General features: G+C 49.4%; 1 protein-coding gene across 2 annotated transcripts in view; it reads left to right on the top strand.

Annotated features, from left to right (window-relative positions):
- The first annotated feature begins 1,809 nt into the window (after positions 1-1,809).
- Positions 1,810-15,986, top strand: part of SHQ1 (SHQ1, H/ACA ribonucleoprotein assembly factor) — a 195,057-nt gene continuing 180,880 nt past the window's right edge. For both annotated transcript variants that reach the window (XR_013601159.1, XM_078661878.1), the window contains exons 1-3: positions 1,810-1,917; positions 9,335-9,518; positions 15,829-15,893. Coding sequence is in view for 1 of the 2 variants with exons in the window: in XM_078661878.1 (XP_078518004.1) it covers positions 9,376-9,518; positions 15,829-15,893 (208 nt within the window). In the remaining variant the exon portion in view is untranslated. The remainder of the gene's footprint in view (positions 1,918-9,334; positions 9,519-15,828; positions 15,894-15,986) is intronic.

The following is a 15,986-nucleotide window of genomic DNA, read 5'->3' on the forward strand; positions in this document are numbered from 1 at the left end:
CCCATGGCTCTCTGATGTCTGCAATGTATATGGGGTTGGTCGGTGTTGGCAGGTATACTGCTGCCTCATGGGTCCCCGATATCTGCAGGGTACATGGAGGCAACAGCTGTTAGTAGGTATGTTTCTGCCCCATGGCTCCCTGATGTCTACAAGATACATTGGGTCAGCTGGCGTTGGCAGGTATGGTGCTGCGCAATGGGTCCCTGATGTCTGCAGGGTACATGGAGGCAACAGCTGTTAGTAGGTATGTTTCTGCCCCATGGCTCCCTGATGTCTACAAGATACATGGGGTCAGCTGGCGGTGGCAGGTATGGTGCTGCCGCATGGGTCCCTCATGTCTGCAGGGTACATGGAGGCAACAGCTGTTATGTGGTACGTTTCTGCCCCATGGCTCTCTGATATCTCCAGAGTACATGGGGTTGGCTGGTGTTGAGAGGTACGGTGCTGCCCCATGGCTCCCTGATGTCTGCAGGGTACATGGGGTTAAATGGAGTTAGCAGGTACATTTCTGCCCATCTGCTCCTCATTGTCTCCAGGGTACATGAGATCAGCTGGTGTTGGCATGTATGCAGCTGCCCCATGGCTCTCTGATGTCGGCAGGGTATATGGGGTGAGCTGGAGTTGGCAGGTACACTGCTGCCATATGGCTGCCCTATGATGTCTCCAGGATATGCGAGATCGCCTGGTGTTGACAGGTACGGTGATGCTCCATGGCTACCTGGTGTCTTCGGGGTACATGGGGTCAGCTGGTGTTGACGGGTACAATGCTGCCACATGGCTCCTTGATGTCTGCAGGGTACATGGAGATAACTGTCGTTGCCAGTTATGTTTCTCTTGTGCGGCTCCCTGATATCTCCAGAGTCAGGGCTTTAAGTGGGCCGTGTCCTGTTGGTGAACAGTACTAGCCGTTCTAAAGTGCAGATGCTGAGACAAGTCCCTACCCGGCTCTACATTTTTGCCCTCACCATCAGGGCGAAAAGCAAATCTTATCTTCACTGTGCAGCAGCGATACCGTTTACAGCCTCTGATGTCACTTCAAAGACTGCATTACAGTTCTTTCATATTCTCATCATTTCAAAACTGAAGCATTTTCAATATGCTATTCTGTAACAAAGCCATGGTTGTTACTTATTTATGCAACTAACAACCATTGACAAAGCCAATAGTACTGGCTTGTTGTAAGTTTAGTGTTACTTGCTGTATTATATATCCAGATGTGATGACAGAGGCAGCAAAACACCAGTCAGGGGGCAAACTGTGCTAAGCACAGACTTTCAGTTGACTGTTTTAAGCCACGCCCCTAATGACATGGGCCACGCCCCTTCGAGAGACCCCTCTACTGTTCTCATCCCACCTAAAGCCCTGTCCAGGGTACATGGGGTCGGGTGGTGTTGGCAGGCATGGAGCTCCCCCGCAGACTCCGGCGCGGGCCTGCCCCTCCCCGCGGGCCCTGGGGTCGGCGCTGTGTACACAGGGCCCGGGCTCCGCTCCCCCACGTGCGTTTCACGTGCTGCTAGCAGCGCACTTCCGCGCGTGCCACTACTTCCGGGTTCGCGTCTGAAGTCTTCCGGGTGAGGGATTTTGACCAATTGCGTGCTCTGTAGGCCGTTACAGGCACGGAAAGACTGTCTAAATCTCCCGGCCTCTGCTTGTAACCCCGCCTCTTGAGCCGTCATTCAGGGGGCGGCAGCTTTCCATTGGCTCCCAGTCTCTGCTTGTAACCCCGCCTCCTGCCTCGTCAGTCAGGGGGCGGCAGCTTCCCATTGGCTCCTGGCCTCTGCTTGCAACCCCGCCTCCTGCCCCGTCAGTCAGGGGGCGGCCGCTTCCCATTGGCTCGCCCCGCCTCCATGTTTTGAAGTAGTTGTACAGTCTCTGAAGTCTCAGTGGAGGGAGCGGGGTCAAGACCCGGAGGAGGAGGTGAGCGACCCCGGGAGGGGCGAGAGAGCAGGGACTGTGCAGGGGGGAAGCAGGGAAGGAGCAGTGGGGAGCAGGGGGAACAGGGGAGAAAGAGCAGGGAGGGTGCAGATGGAGGATGGAGGGTGCAGGGAGGGTGCAGGGGGAGGATGGAGGGTGCAAGGGGGAGCAGGGAGGGTGCAGGGTGCAAGGGGGAGCAGGGAGGGTACAGGGGGAGGATGGAGGGTGCAGGGGGAGGATGGAGGGTGCAAGGGGGAGCAGGGAGGGTGCAGGGTGCAAGGGGGAGCAGGGAGGGTACAGGGGGAGGATGGAGGGTGCAGGGAGAGCAGGGAGGGTGCAGGGGGAGGATGGAGGTGCAGGGGTAGGATGGAGGATGCAGGGGTGAGCAGGGAGGGTGCAGGGTGCAAGGGGGAGCAGGGAGGGTGCAGGGAGGGTGCAGGGGGAGGATGGAGGGTGCAAGGGGGAGCAGGGAGGGTGCAGGGTGCAAGGGGGAGCAGGGAGGGTACAGGGGGAGGATGGAGGGTGCAGGGGGAGGATGGAGGGTGCAAGGGGGAGCAGGGAGGGTGCAGGGTGCAAGGGGGAGCAGGGAGGGTACAGGGGGAGGATGGAGGGTGCAGGGAGAGCAGGGAGGGTGCAGGGGGAGGATGGAGGTGCAGGGGTAGGATGGAGGATGCAGGGGTGAGCAGGGAGGGTGCAGGGTGCAAGGGGGAGGATGGAGGTGCAGGGGGAGGATGCAGGGGTGAGCAGGGAGGGTGCAGGGTGCAAGGGGGAGCAGGGAGGGTGCAGGGGGAGGATGGAGGGTGCAGGGGGAGCAGGGAGGGTGCAGGGGTAGAATGGAGGGTGCAGGGGGAGCAGGGAGGATGCAGGGGAGAGCAGGGAGGGTGCAAGGGGGTGCAGGGAGGGTGCAAGGGGGTGCAGGGAAGAGCATGGAGGGTGCAGGAGAGAGCAGGGAGGGACAGGTGGATGCAGGGGGGAGCAGGGAGGGAGCAGGGAGGGTGCAGGGGGAGCAGGGAGGGTGCAGGGGAGAGCAGGGAGGTTGCAGGGGGAGCAGAGAGGGTGCAGGGGAGAGCAGGGAGGGTGCAGGGGGAGCAGGGAGGGTGCAGGGGGGAGCAGGGAGGGTGCAGGGGGGAGCAGGGAGGGTGCAGGGGGAGCAGGGAGTGTACAGGAGGGAGCAGGGAGGGTGCAAAGGGGATCAGGGAGGGTGCAGGGGAGAGCAGGGAGGGTGCAGGGGAGAGCAGGGAGGGTGCAGGGGGGAGCAGGGAGGGTGCAGGGGGAGCATGGAGGGTGCAGGGGAGAGCAGGGAGGGTGCAGGGAGGGAGCAGGGAGGTTGCAGGGAGGGTGCAGGGGGAGCAGGGAGGGGGGGGCCCTTGCATCTCCCAGATTTTTGCGCCACCCTGGAGAAGGAGTGCACCTTTTTAGGTCAAAGCCTTCCAGGCAGTGGAGGAGTGTGGCTCACTGATTAGAGCGGCAGACCCTGATGCAGAGGTCGGGCCCTGGACCAGGGTTCAATTCCCGACGCGGCAGGGTCCTGAGCCCAAAATGTCCACGGACTCGATAATTCTCGCCTCGGTGCCTATTCTAATCATGGGGTCCCACGCTGCAACTCTGGGCAATAGTTGCTTAATCTCCACTACGGTGGCCCACCTGCTGCGGGATGCCTGGCTTTCACCCTGGGGATACCCAGTAGGGGTTATCTCACAGGGAAAAAGCCAGGACGGGTTCCCAAGGCAAGCGCCTTGATGCCTTCGGGTGATACGTGCGCTATATAAGTCGCAATACATTTACATACATTTACAGCGCATCTGTCTAGTTTGCTAACAACTTCTTGGGGACATTCAGAAAGTTGGCCTAGGAATGCATTCCGCCCCTTCCTTACCATTGGCTTTGTGGTTTGTAACTCACATTTTCTGGCTTTCAATGTGCCGGCTTTATTTGCTTTAGGCTGTTCAGTGCCATTTCGTTCCTCCATTGCCCACACCTTGTTACCGTATTCTTCCACAAACTTGCTTTCTGTAAACTGGCCTTTTTAGGTCGAACCTAGCAGCAGTGCGCATGCACTGAGAGGCATGCTGTGTTAGAGTATGCAGTAGCAGCCCCATCCACTCTCCGCCCATATTTGTCATTACTTCTGTGTCATTGCCCTTCTTAAATGGTGGCTTCTCATTCGTAAATAGGTTTGTTAGTCCAGCCTTGGTACCACATTGTCTCCATTTGTTACTGCCCATAACGACTGGACCTTTTTCTTGGCTCGTTACACAGCCTGCTTTATCTACTGGGTGAGTACTGTTTTTGTTATTGGCACTGATGGCAGGTGCGCATCGCCCATTGGGCTGCAAGGGCTTAAGCCCTCGCCCCCCCCCCCCCGCCCGCCATGTGTCTCAGGCCAGGCTGAGACAGCTTCCCGGGCAAACACACACCCATACCCTTCACAGGTAAAGACCATTTACGTGTTAACAAGGCTTTGTTGTTTTTCACCCCTTCTTAGAGCCCCTGCATCTCCACTCTGCGTATTGCTGGAAGAGTCAGCCACCCCCCACCCCCGAAATCTTTAGTAGCCCCTCCTCCCGAAATTTGGGTCTAGTTGCGTCTTTGACTGATGGGGACAGTGGCGGCAGCTTTTTCTGGTATGTGCATAATGAGCGCGGTGCCCCCTTTAGGGACACCCCAATCATTTAAAATTTTACTTTTATTAAACTTTCATGTTTAGCGCAGCGTCCACTTCTGGGGCACCGCGCTCTGTTAAAATATATATATATTTTTTACTTTCATAGTGAGCGCAGTGCCCGCTTCAAGGACACCGCGCTCTGTTTATTATTTTTTTTTCTAACTTTAAAACTGAGCACGGCGACGCTTGAAGGACACCGCACCGCACTTTTTTTCTTTCTTTACTTTAACAAGGAGATAGGCACCAGCTTCAAGAACACCACACTCAGTGTTGAAGTAAAAAACAAAAAAGAAATTGAGCACAGTGACCTTGAAGCAGGCACCGTGCTCAGTGTTAAAGTAAAACAACCATTTGTAATGCCATAGGTCTCGCATGTACGCAAGTTGAATCTATTGGCATTGTAAATCTAAGCCTTTTAATTCCACTCTACTCTGCCCCACTCCACTGCACTCTATTCTGCACTACTCCATTCTACTCTACTCCGCTGCACTCTATGCAACTTCGCTCTACACCTCTCTAATGTGCACCACTCTACTCTATGCCAATGCACTCTGTCATTATACTCTATGCCAGTGCACTTTCCTCCACTCTATGCTGCAATCGGGGAGAGGGGTTGGCCTAACGGCTAAGGCGCTCGACCTCGGACCTGGGGATCTGGGTTCGAGTCTCGGTAACGACGCCAAAACCCCCCCTGTGATTCTGGGCACATCACTTAATCTCCCCGTGCCTAAAATGAAAGTGTGTCCTCATGTAACGTAACTGGTGCTATGTAAAGCGCTCTGATAACTGATTCGGTTTGGTTCTAGTTCGCGCTATATAAAACTCTGCAAAAAAAAATCTATGCCAGTTTATTCTGCACCACTCTATTCGACTACAGTCAATTCCACTCTACACTGCACTCTACACCACTGCGTTCTACACCACTGCACTCTATGCGACTATGTTTTACACCACGGCACTCTACGCCACTATGTTCTACACCACTGCGTTCTATCCACTGCACTCTATGCCACTATGTTCTACACCACTGCACTCTATGCCACTCTACTATGCACCACTGCACTCTACTATGCACAACTCTTATCTACGACGCTGCAGTCTGTCCCGCTGCACTCTACACCACTATACTCTACTCTGCAACACTTAGTGCCAATGCACTCTACACCACTCCACTGTTATCCCCGGCGGAATTCTATGCTGCTGCACGCTACACCACTATACTTTACAACACTCTACTCCAATGCACTCAACTCACACCACTCCACTGTTACCCTCTTTACCAGTGCACTCTACGCCACTGCACTGTGGCACTTCTCTGCAACACTGTGCTCTATTTACACCACTCTACTTTGTACTCCTGCATTCTTTTTCACTGCACTTCACGCCACTCTGCACTGCATCACTCCACTCTATGCTCCTTCACTCTGCAGTACTCTCTACGCTACTGCAATGTATGCCACTGCACTGTCACTATAATCTGCAACACTGCACTCTATGAAACTGAACCACTCTACTCTGCACTCTATGCCACTCTACTATGCATCACTTAACTGTACGCCACTCGCTCTGCAGTTCTCCACTCTACTGCATATTTCTGCACTCTGAATCTATATTCAGCACCACTATACACCACTCTGTTCTGCACCATGCACTCTACTCTGCAACACTCAGATCTACACCTCTGTATTCTATGATGCTGCATTGTACACCGCTGAATTCTATGCCGCTGCACTCTATGCTACTTTAGTCTGCAACTCTCTATGCCAATGCACTCTACACCAGTCCACTCTACTTTACTCCACGCGACTACATTCTATGCCACTTCAATACAGAACACTGTGCCACTCCTCGACACTCCATGACACTCTCCTCTACATCACTAACCTTTAGCCATGCTGGACCGCAGCCACGCTGATGTACAGCATGGGTAAAACACATTCGCAAAGCCATTAGCTCTTGCATAGGCCAATGCTTTTTAACGAATGGGGGTTAAAGGAGCATTGCTCAGGCGTTTTGCAATGGCCTAGAGCTGCCTGAGAGCTTGGAGTGTCGCACTCATGCAGCTGCTGTTTGCTCTTGATAACAGAGGAACTCTCTTCCCAATCCTTTGCAGACCAGCAAAAACAGCCATCATCCATCTGTCCCCAACCCTTTTTGAACCTCTGGGATGGTATAAGTACCCAGTTGAGTGACCTGTTAAACCTGTTAGACACACGTTGAAACTATCTAAAAGTGAAAGTAAAAAGCTCCTGCGCAAGTGGCCTACAAGGGGGGCCTCAGCGCATGAAAAACATCAAGGATCCCCGCCGTCGGCGGCGCGGTACAGGTCCGTGCCCCGCAGGCTTTAGATTGAAGGCCGGATACGCGTCCGATCACTGTGCGCTTGTTCCTGTGCAAGCGGGAGAATCAAACTTGCCTGACTGCAAGCGGCCGCACCGGAGCACGGAGAACGCCTTCCCCGATGACAGCGGGGAGGCGTAAGCGTGCCGGTAACGGCGCTGGCTTAGCGCCGATAACCGAGGATAACAATGCGGCAGCACCATAAATCAAACCATGCGCCCGAAACAGAATGCAGGCTAAGCGGCATAGAGCGCGATAGTTGCGTTTAAAAATCAAAGCGGTGCGTGCCGAAATACGGTCATAAAGTGCAATTATCAACACAATCAAGCCGTTAACACTCGAGAATACAGTTAACTGCGTGAGCAGCAAAGAAAGAGGAGGATATCTGGTCATGAGTGGCTCTTATGACGTCTGACAGGATGTGATGTGTTACATGTGCATCATGGGAAATGTAGTTTTTGTTTATACAATACTAAGTTTCATTGGCTGTTGTGAGTAGCAATAAATGAAAGAGAAAGCCTAATACGAAGTCTCCGGTCCTGTAATAAAATTCTGCCTTAAACTCAAGTTTATAACATAACTCACCTTTTTGTACTCCTCCAAGAACCCAAAAACAGATTACTGGTAGGCATAATTGCATTTTATGCTCTGGATTTCTGCGCTACAAGTGTGAAAAAAATCTAAAGTAGCAAATCCCGCTCAAAAGGCGAATTGGTGTTCCAAGGCATGGTGTGCCTTGGAAATTTGGGAATACCCACAAGTGTGTTTTTGTTGGAATTCCCAAATTATTTTCCAACCCCTTCCTACTCTGGAAAAGATTGGTGATTTATTCCAGCCCAGGGCATAAGGAAGATCTCGCCCTGGAAGTGAAGGAACACAACAAGCACAGATTCAGGGGGTGTGGCGAAAGGGTTTGTTCCACCGGGAAGAGCGTTCCTTCAATGCGCAATTCTCCACTATGGAGAACTCCATACAGGGTATGGGAGCCCTTGGAAGACGTCACATGACCGTCCCAGGAGTACCCCCGGAGGCTGCACTTGGGGCACCTCTCCAGGGATATGTTATGTTTGTGAATAGAAAAGAAAGCATAAAAGCATCCCAGGCTGCGGTGGGAATATCTGCCTGTCCCTCTCTTTGTGTGTGTGAATCGGGCCCAGTATATTCTCTGGACATGGAGCCGTCTGCCAAAGCTAAATATTGTCCTCGAGCTGGAGCGTCTAACATGGGTGCAGGAAGACCAGGGCCTTTCCAGTTTTCAGGATGTCTACATCCAATATTGATAAGCAATTAATCTAAATGGAGCTCATTTACACAATGGCGATCCTCAAAATCTAGCAGGATTCTGGCTCTCCTGGACCTTTGGTGGACACCCTCGTCCTGCTAAATGCAGATGACCATTCATTTGAACCATGGTTGGGAGATTAGCCAGATGTTGTGGACAGCCGGGGACCAGACTCTGTTCGAGCACATGTAGTAAACTGTTATTTAAAACAAAAATGAAAGACCATGTTTATTATTTTCTCAGTTCAAAATTCCATTGTCTTTTGCCCTTATCCAGGGCTTTAAGTGGGATGAAAAAACTTGGAGGGGGGTATCTCTCAAAGGGGCGTGGTCAATGTAATTAAGGGCGTGGCTTAAAACACATAAAGCTAAAAATCTGTGTTTAGCACAGTGTGCCACCCGACTTGTATTTTGCTGTTTGTCATTGTATCCAGATCTATGATACAAGTCACATCAAACCTACAACAAGTCAGGCCTATTGGCTTTGTTAATGGTTGTTAGTTGCATAAGATAAATAAGCAGCAACTGTGACTTGCATATAATATTGAAAAAAGCTTCCACTTAAAGCCCTGGTGACATCACGACAATGTTGCTGCTCCTGAGTTTGAAAAAAAAGAGAAGGGAAATCCAAAGAGAAAATGACTCTTTAAAGGATGTCCCTTCCCCTACAACGCTCACCTGGCATGACGTCATGTTGTAACTTCTACACAAGTGAGAAGTGAGCAGTGTGAGCAGCGCACATGATGTGCCTGCTGTCCCTGCTGGACCGCCTGTGCCAGGGCACAAAACAGAGCCCGATAGAGACCCGTTTCGAGGCCCCCTTTAAAAAAACTGCCGGTGCTCAGACCCGGTGAGACCCGGCCCACTTAAAGCCCTGCCCTTATCCTCCTCATCTCTAAACATTTTACAGAAGCCCTTGAGTGGCAGTGAGCTGTGTAAACCTGTATCGTGTTCTTTGTGTGGGCAGACACAGCAGGGAGCAGTGCTGGGGTCTGTTCTGTGAAAAGTTGCCTTTCGGTACTTCTTTATCTTTTGATATAGTTTGTTTCTTGTGAATCTTCTTCTCACACTAACCTTGTTCCTAAAGCTAACACTCCTTCCAGCCAGACCTAAAATGGGATGTTTTCTTTTCAGTGTTCTTCATCTGGACTGCCTGCCCTCCGCCTCCTGCCACCATGATCACGCCAGCTTTTGACCTGAACCAAGACCCAGACTTCCTGACCATCGTCATTAAAGTTCCGTATGCAAGAGTCTCGGAGCTCGACCTCTACTTCGAAGGAGAGGATTTCAAGTTTTACGCCAAACCTTACTTTCTGAGGTAAGTCTCGCATTGTGTGAGTAAGGGGTACTTGTTATATTTGTATGCTGAATAATTCTATCTGCTGTCCCATAAGGCAGCTTTCATGCTCCTTTTCACCCTGTTCTGAGTGCAGACCAGAACAGCACCACCCTTCCATGAACAGACCCTAAAATGTACTCAAACTGGGGCACAGTGTGGCCTGGAAAGAGCGTGGGAAGGAGCATTTCGTATACCTGGCCGGTTTTACATTTGACGAAATACTCAGTACTTGTGTAGACGTCACACTAATCCACCACATTAATACCTAGAACATTGAGAAACAGTCCTCATGCATTTCAGATATATATTTTTCAATAAATAAACACATTAATTTAGTTTTCCTGCACTTGAATAGATTTATAAACTTTCACATTTCACTATAGTATTTTATTCGTGATTAACGCACAGTACAGAAACAGCCCTCATTGTCGCCACAGACAGCATTGGTGTGATCCTTCACAGAGGAGACACACAGCCCTCATCCTCCTGGACCTCTCTGCAGCGTTTGACACAGTCTCACACCCCGTCCTCCTCAGACGCCTGCGCTGGATTGGCTTCCGAGGACCCCTCTCTGCTGCATCTGCTCCTTTAACAGATACAACACAAGCTGTCAGGTTATTACTTTACAGCTACATTGCCAAGGTTTGTTCACTCCATGAATCCCAATACATGGACTGGGTTTATTAAGAGTTTGATCTTACACAAACCTCCGAGGAAATGCTGGACACTGTATTTTTACCTACGATGGGGCAGATGACAGTTTTTATTGAAAGATGTACGCCTGTTTTAGCCTTCATTGCCTACTCCTAGGTGGTGCACTTGTAGCTGTGCAGGAGGGCGGTTACAAACTGCTAAAGGGAAAGTCATACACTCTCTATACTTAAAGCACAAGCAGTCTGAGTGCCCAAAGACAGAGGACTCTTCTTTCGTCAAATCCCATCTGTTGGCTGCAGAAGAAGTTGAGTACATGTAATGTAAGTTGGTATTTATACCGCGTGACTATCACTCCGAGGAGCATCTTGGCCCCTACACAGACCAGAGGGATCTAAAGTCTGGTCCGGCTGCTTTCAGTAGTACGGCCAGGGTCCTCATACTAGTGCTCGTGCGCACGTGTCAGGGAGACTAAAGATCCAAGTCTTTAATACCTTTCTGAACTCATATTCCCGTTCCATAGCACGGAGATGTGAGGGGAGTTTGTTCCATGCCTTGGATCCTAGAACTATTGACAGAGTGAGTGGATCAAAGCAGAACTGTCAAATGACGTCTGCTGGGACGTGCTGCTGGGGCCACCATGAAATTGGCAAGTTCTAAGTAGCTACACCTTTGCAGCTGCAGGTGAATGTTCTTCTCCACTGTTGGCTTAGGTGATAGTTTTTTTAAAAAAAGTGATGGCTGTGGGCACCTACCTTGCCAGTTATCCAGCCCTTGCTGTGACTGTTATGCTGTTTCTCCTCTTTGCAAGACTTCATAACTCATTGTTTGTTTCGTCACCCTCTAGCCTGGGACCGTGAGGTCTGCTCTAACTGGGGCAGCAGAGACTCTTATTTTTTTCTGTTCCCCATCAGTCAATAGGTTGACCTCAGATCCACCAACCTGCACTTCAGGGGCATTCCTTCTGACATCACTGGCCCGCGTCTGGCTTAGCACCTACAGGGAGCGCAGACGGATTGTCAACATGTACGTGCCCGGCATCCCTCATTTAGGAAACCTCAAGCAATCAGCAAAAGGGCCACATTTCTCCTGTGATGTTCCTCTGTGAGGATGAAAAGATGCCTTTCTTTTGATTCTCTTGGGCAGCCATTTGGGATGACAGATTTGTTTGCTGCTGGATAAGGGAAGCCGTGGAGAACCAGCAACAGTGATGCTCGACCTCAGGGATGCGTTTGATACGGTGTCCCATTCCATCCTTCGACATCGGCTGCACTGAGCAGGCTTTTATGAGTCGCCTCTTACATTGTACGCATCCTTCTTGGAATATCAAACTCAGTCTGTTTTTTCGAACTCTGTTTCATTTTCTATCAAAGGTCCTGGTATGAGGAGATCCTCAGCGGTCTTCTCTGAGCCCCTCACTCTTCGATATACACCTTATCCCCCAGATTTCCAACCAGTTCTGCGCCTCTGGAAAGCTGCGCACCCTTCGGTGTGTGACATCTTAGAATCCTTCTACATACGACTGATCTTTGCGAGGCCCAGCCTGGTGCTAAAGGCCAGCCTTGGTCCAAGGACGCACACTGCACACACTGAAAACAAATAAGTAAATACATACATTTTGCAGTCAGCCATCACTTACCCAGCTCTTCCACCAAGGGCTTGGCGGAGCGGGATCCCCTCTGTGCCAGGAGGGTGGTGAGCATTGAGATGGAACCACCAGAGCAAAGACATCCACCACAAGCAAATATTGGGGGGGGGGGTCATTGGGGAGTGACTTATTGACGAAGAATGTTTGCTAAACGCTTCAAGACTCGGAGTGCACAGGTTTAGAGCATGTGGAGGCTACAGGAGGCGTCTAACCTCATCCAGTTACACAGTGATAGCATCAAGCGTCTGGTTTATGTTGAGTATCGTATCCTCAAAATATAGAGCCAGGGACTTGAAAAGATCGGCATAAGCAGGGATTGATATGGAAGCTGATGAGAATAGCTCTTTTACATTTTAGAACATTTCTTTAGGGGATGTTTCAGCAGAAGTGGTAGTGGAGGCCGAGCATCTTGATCAGGCCGGTTTAATTAGTCTTTTGTAGTGCCTGAGCTCCTCCGAGTAAGGCGGCTTTCCTGATGGATTTTAAGTCCATCTCTGTGGCTGTTCTAGAGCTTTATAGTGCGGCATCGCTGTAGTGAGTTTCTCAATGTATCCCTGTGCGATCCATTGTGCCTAAGAGTGAAGATTCGGTCGGGCAATGACAAAAAGCCACTCATTAAAAAGTTTGGTGCCAGCAGATCTATCTGAGCCGGATACGGCTGAAGTTGACAGAGTTCGCAAGGAGGAGAATACCTTTTATAGGAGTCATTTTGGGTCCTTGATGGGCCAGTTTGTTACAGCCCCTCTAGGCCGTGACATCTTTCAAAGGGAAGTTGGTATGAACAAGAAATGGAACACTTAAATGATCGGTCCGTGGAAAAGCAAGAGGATTCGAGGTCGATCTGAACCTCGCCTGGACTGAGGATGGAGTGAAGAGTGTGCCTGCCTTATGCATGAGAGCGGAGATCCGCTGTGAAAGGCAGTGGTTGGAGAGGTTGATTGAGGTGAAGGTGGAATCTGTGGATTGTTAGAAGTTCACTGAAGATGAGTAAGCCAGATTTTGATGAAGGGGGTTCCAGAAGCCGGTGTAGCTCCAGAGAACAATTGTTTTACTCCCACGTCCTCTCTCTCCTCCAGGGATGGTGAGAGAGCTGCAAATTGATGACCTTGCGGCAAGGCATCCGATCTTGAAATTAATTCTTTAGTGACTGGGTCGCTAACGGAGTTCTCTCGGGACTGAAACCAGATGAACACATTTCTTTCAGTAGGACACCAGTCCGGCAGCTGCTTGGAAGATCACCTTTATGGGGCGAGAGAAGCCATTGTCAAGGCAGGAGATGATGTTCCAGTCTCCCTGGAACCAGAAAATTTGAGCAAAATTTATAATGGATAAAAGCGGAGTGAAATATGACTTATTATCTGCCACTCACGCAGTTGTGCAGTTCTATTTATTTATCTTACAGACTCAAGGGAACGCTACAGCAATTCCTGGTCCTGAGAAATTTCACACACATGTTTTCGAAATGAACAGGGCGTAAGTTCACGTCGATATATGCCGGATCCAGTCTCGATAGTTCCACGGATCTTGACATAGAAGACCTCCGTCTTTCCACTCTTCAGTGTTCTGGAGGATTTGAGATTGGCTCAGAATATGTTGAAGGTACATGACCATCCATCCAGCTAGGCTCGCTAAAACCAAAATTCACATGCATCGGTGCCCAGGTTTGGCCACACCCTGCTGTCGGAGCATTGGATATTTGGGCCCACCATTCCTTTCTCAGCCAGTTGTTAAGAACAGGATCACTGGTGCGTCAGACAAACCTTTTCCGGTTGGTTTTATACATCACTTAGTCTGCTTTAAACTGTGACTGATTCAGCAAATTGTGCATTTTGACCCTCTTTAGGTCTAGCCTTCAGACCTGTTTGAGCTGTCTTTTGTTGACGTGCCGATATTTACACATAATGTTGGGCCACCTCGTTGCTTACCTTTGGTTGGCATTCTTGTAACTCGTATTTGCTCGCTTCTTATTCTCTGTTTTTCATTCCTCTTCTTGTTTCTGTCCCTCCCTTGGGTCTTAGCCTATTTAGCATCCTTTTGATTGGATGGATGACTTGTTTCCTTCCATAAGGGAAATATTTTTTCCTTTTCTTTGAGCACTCCTAGGGAGTACATGTGTTTTCTTGCTCTTTTCCCCATATGCTTCTTCCTTACTCGCATCCGTGCCCCCTTGCTCTCTTTTTTGCTTCTATCTCTCCCAGATCATCTGCAAAAGCAAAACAACATGCATATTTCCCCAGGTTTGAATACAGATCCTACTTTACTGGTCTTCTGTCTCCTGTCTTCAACATGTTGCCTGAAAGAACAGGCTTTGGCATAAAAATGAAGCACTTATGGTGCGAGGGGAGGCGTGGGCTGCTGCGCTCCCTCTACCTCCACCTGAGGCTGAAGTTTTACCTAGGGTGCCGGGGTAGTCTCTACGTTGAGAGGTCCATAAATCCCTCTGTTGGTTGCTGAAGGCACCAAATGGCCGGAGCATTTGTTCCAGTTCGGTGTCTTTGGAAAGCAAAAAGACAAACATTTTAATTTAAATTCTCACTCCTCCTCCGACAGCTGTTATGTTCTTTTTTAAGTACTCTGCGTTACTTTTAAGCTGGATCTCCGGCAACCGGTCTTTTAAATTCTGTTGAGGTTCCTTCATGAAATTTGAAAAATAGGCTATGCTGATTATAAAGACTGAACATTTTGATTTCACTGTTAATGTTTAGATATTTTAAGATATGTATTGCATTTCCTCCAGAGTTTAAAAAAAAACTTTTTTAAACAATGTGTTACAAATGGGCTTTGGCAAAACCAATAGCATTGCTCTCTCATTACAATGGAAAACCCTGCTGGTTTTGCCAGTGCTTGTTTTAATGGGGATTTTCCCCAAAATACTACATAGATTCCTGCCATTCAAACCAGGTTGTTTTCTAAAGCAACCCCTGGCTGCATGCCGTTTTGTGATCTGTAACAATACATGATTTTTGTTTTCCGGATTTGCTGAATTCAGATATAGGAAATTCCATCAAAATGTTTTTTCACAACTCTTCTGCCTCCCATAAATACCTTTTGTCAATTTGACCAGTTTTCACCAAACTTGGCCTAATCATTCGTAGTTGGCAAACCCCAATGTTTTGAAAGTTTAATGCAGATTTCACAAAGGGCACAAAAGTTACCAGTTGCCTGACCTACACATTTTTAATAGAATTGAAGAAATAATAATTTTTTTCATAATATCTTTTTTTGCCTTTTGCAACAAGTACAGTTATACATTTTAACTATTCCCACCACCTCTCCATTTCCTCACCCATGTATGGAACAAGTCACATGATCAATCTGCAGATCTTGTTGGCCTCCCCAATGCTTTAGGGACATTTTTCCAGTTTGCTGGTGGTAGGCGACTCCCCCATGTGTCTCCAGGCTGCGGTACATAGAAGATTCTGTCGAGCTGGGGTCCCCGCCGAGGGAGAGCCCAGTATAACCTATTCCACCAATCGAGGTGCAATGCAATAATATTTCCTGAAGTGCAGAATTGGTAGGATGGGTTTTGGGGTACAGCTTCATATTCATACCCAGGCAGATACTTCCAACACCCACCAGGTTCCAGGCTGAGGGAACTTCTAGTCTGATTCCAATCTCTGGGTTTGTTCTATGCCCCTAGGGTGCGGTGCTAAAAACACCAGAGATGTATGTGGCTCCAGAGCAGTGCCCTATAGTCAGAGGGGGGACTTGTATGGGGGGCAAAGGAGCAAAACCTGGAAGTTCTTACTGACTGAATGCACAGTAAGTTACTGAACCCCTCTTCTTGCAGGAGTATTAGTTAAACATTTCAAAAGGTATGGGGGGGACACAGCGGAGTAATTCTGGTGTCGCTGCAGCTGGAGATTAAGTAGATACTAGAGAAGTCAAGGAAACCGGTAGACGAAATGGGCCTCGCAGGCCTTGTTTGTCCTGAATGTCTGTGTATCTTCCTGTGTATTCTACGCCCTCAACTGTGTCTTGTCTTTACAGGTTGAATCTTCCTGGAAGGGTTGTTGAAGACGGAAGAGAACACGCCTCCTATAATGTTGATGAAGGTATTCGATTTAGTTTCATTTGATGGAAATCAGTGGCTCTCGCTGAATCTCGTCTTCTACAAGCTTCAGAATAAAAGGCTCTTTGAAACTATT

Source organism: Lissotriton helveticus, chromosome 9 (assembly GCF_964261635.1).
Source record: "Lissotriton helveticus chromosome 9, aLisHel1.1, whole genome shotgun sequence".
In the NCBI taxonomy this organism is placed as follows: domain Eukaryota; kingdom Metazoa; phylum Chordata; class Amphibia; order Caudata; family Salamandridae; genus Lissotriton; species Lissotriton helveticus.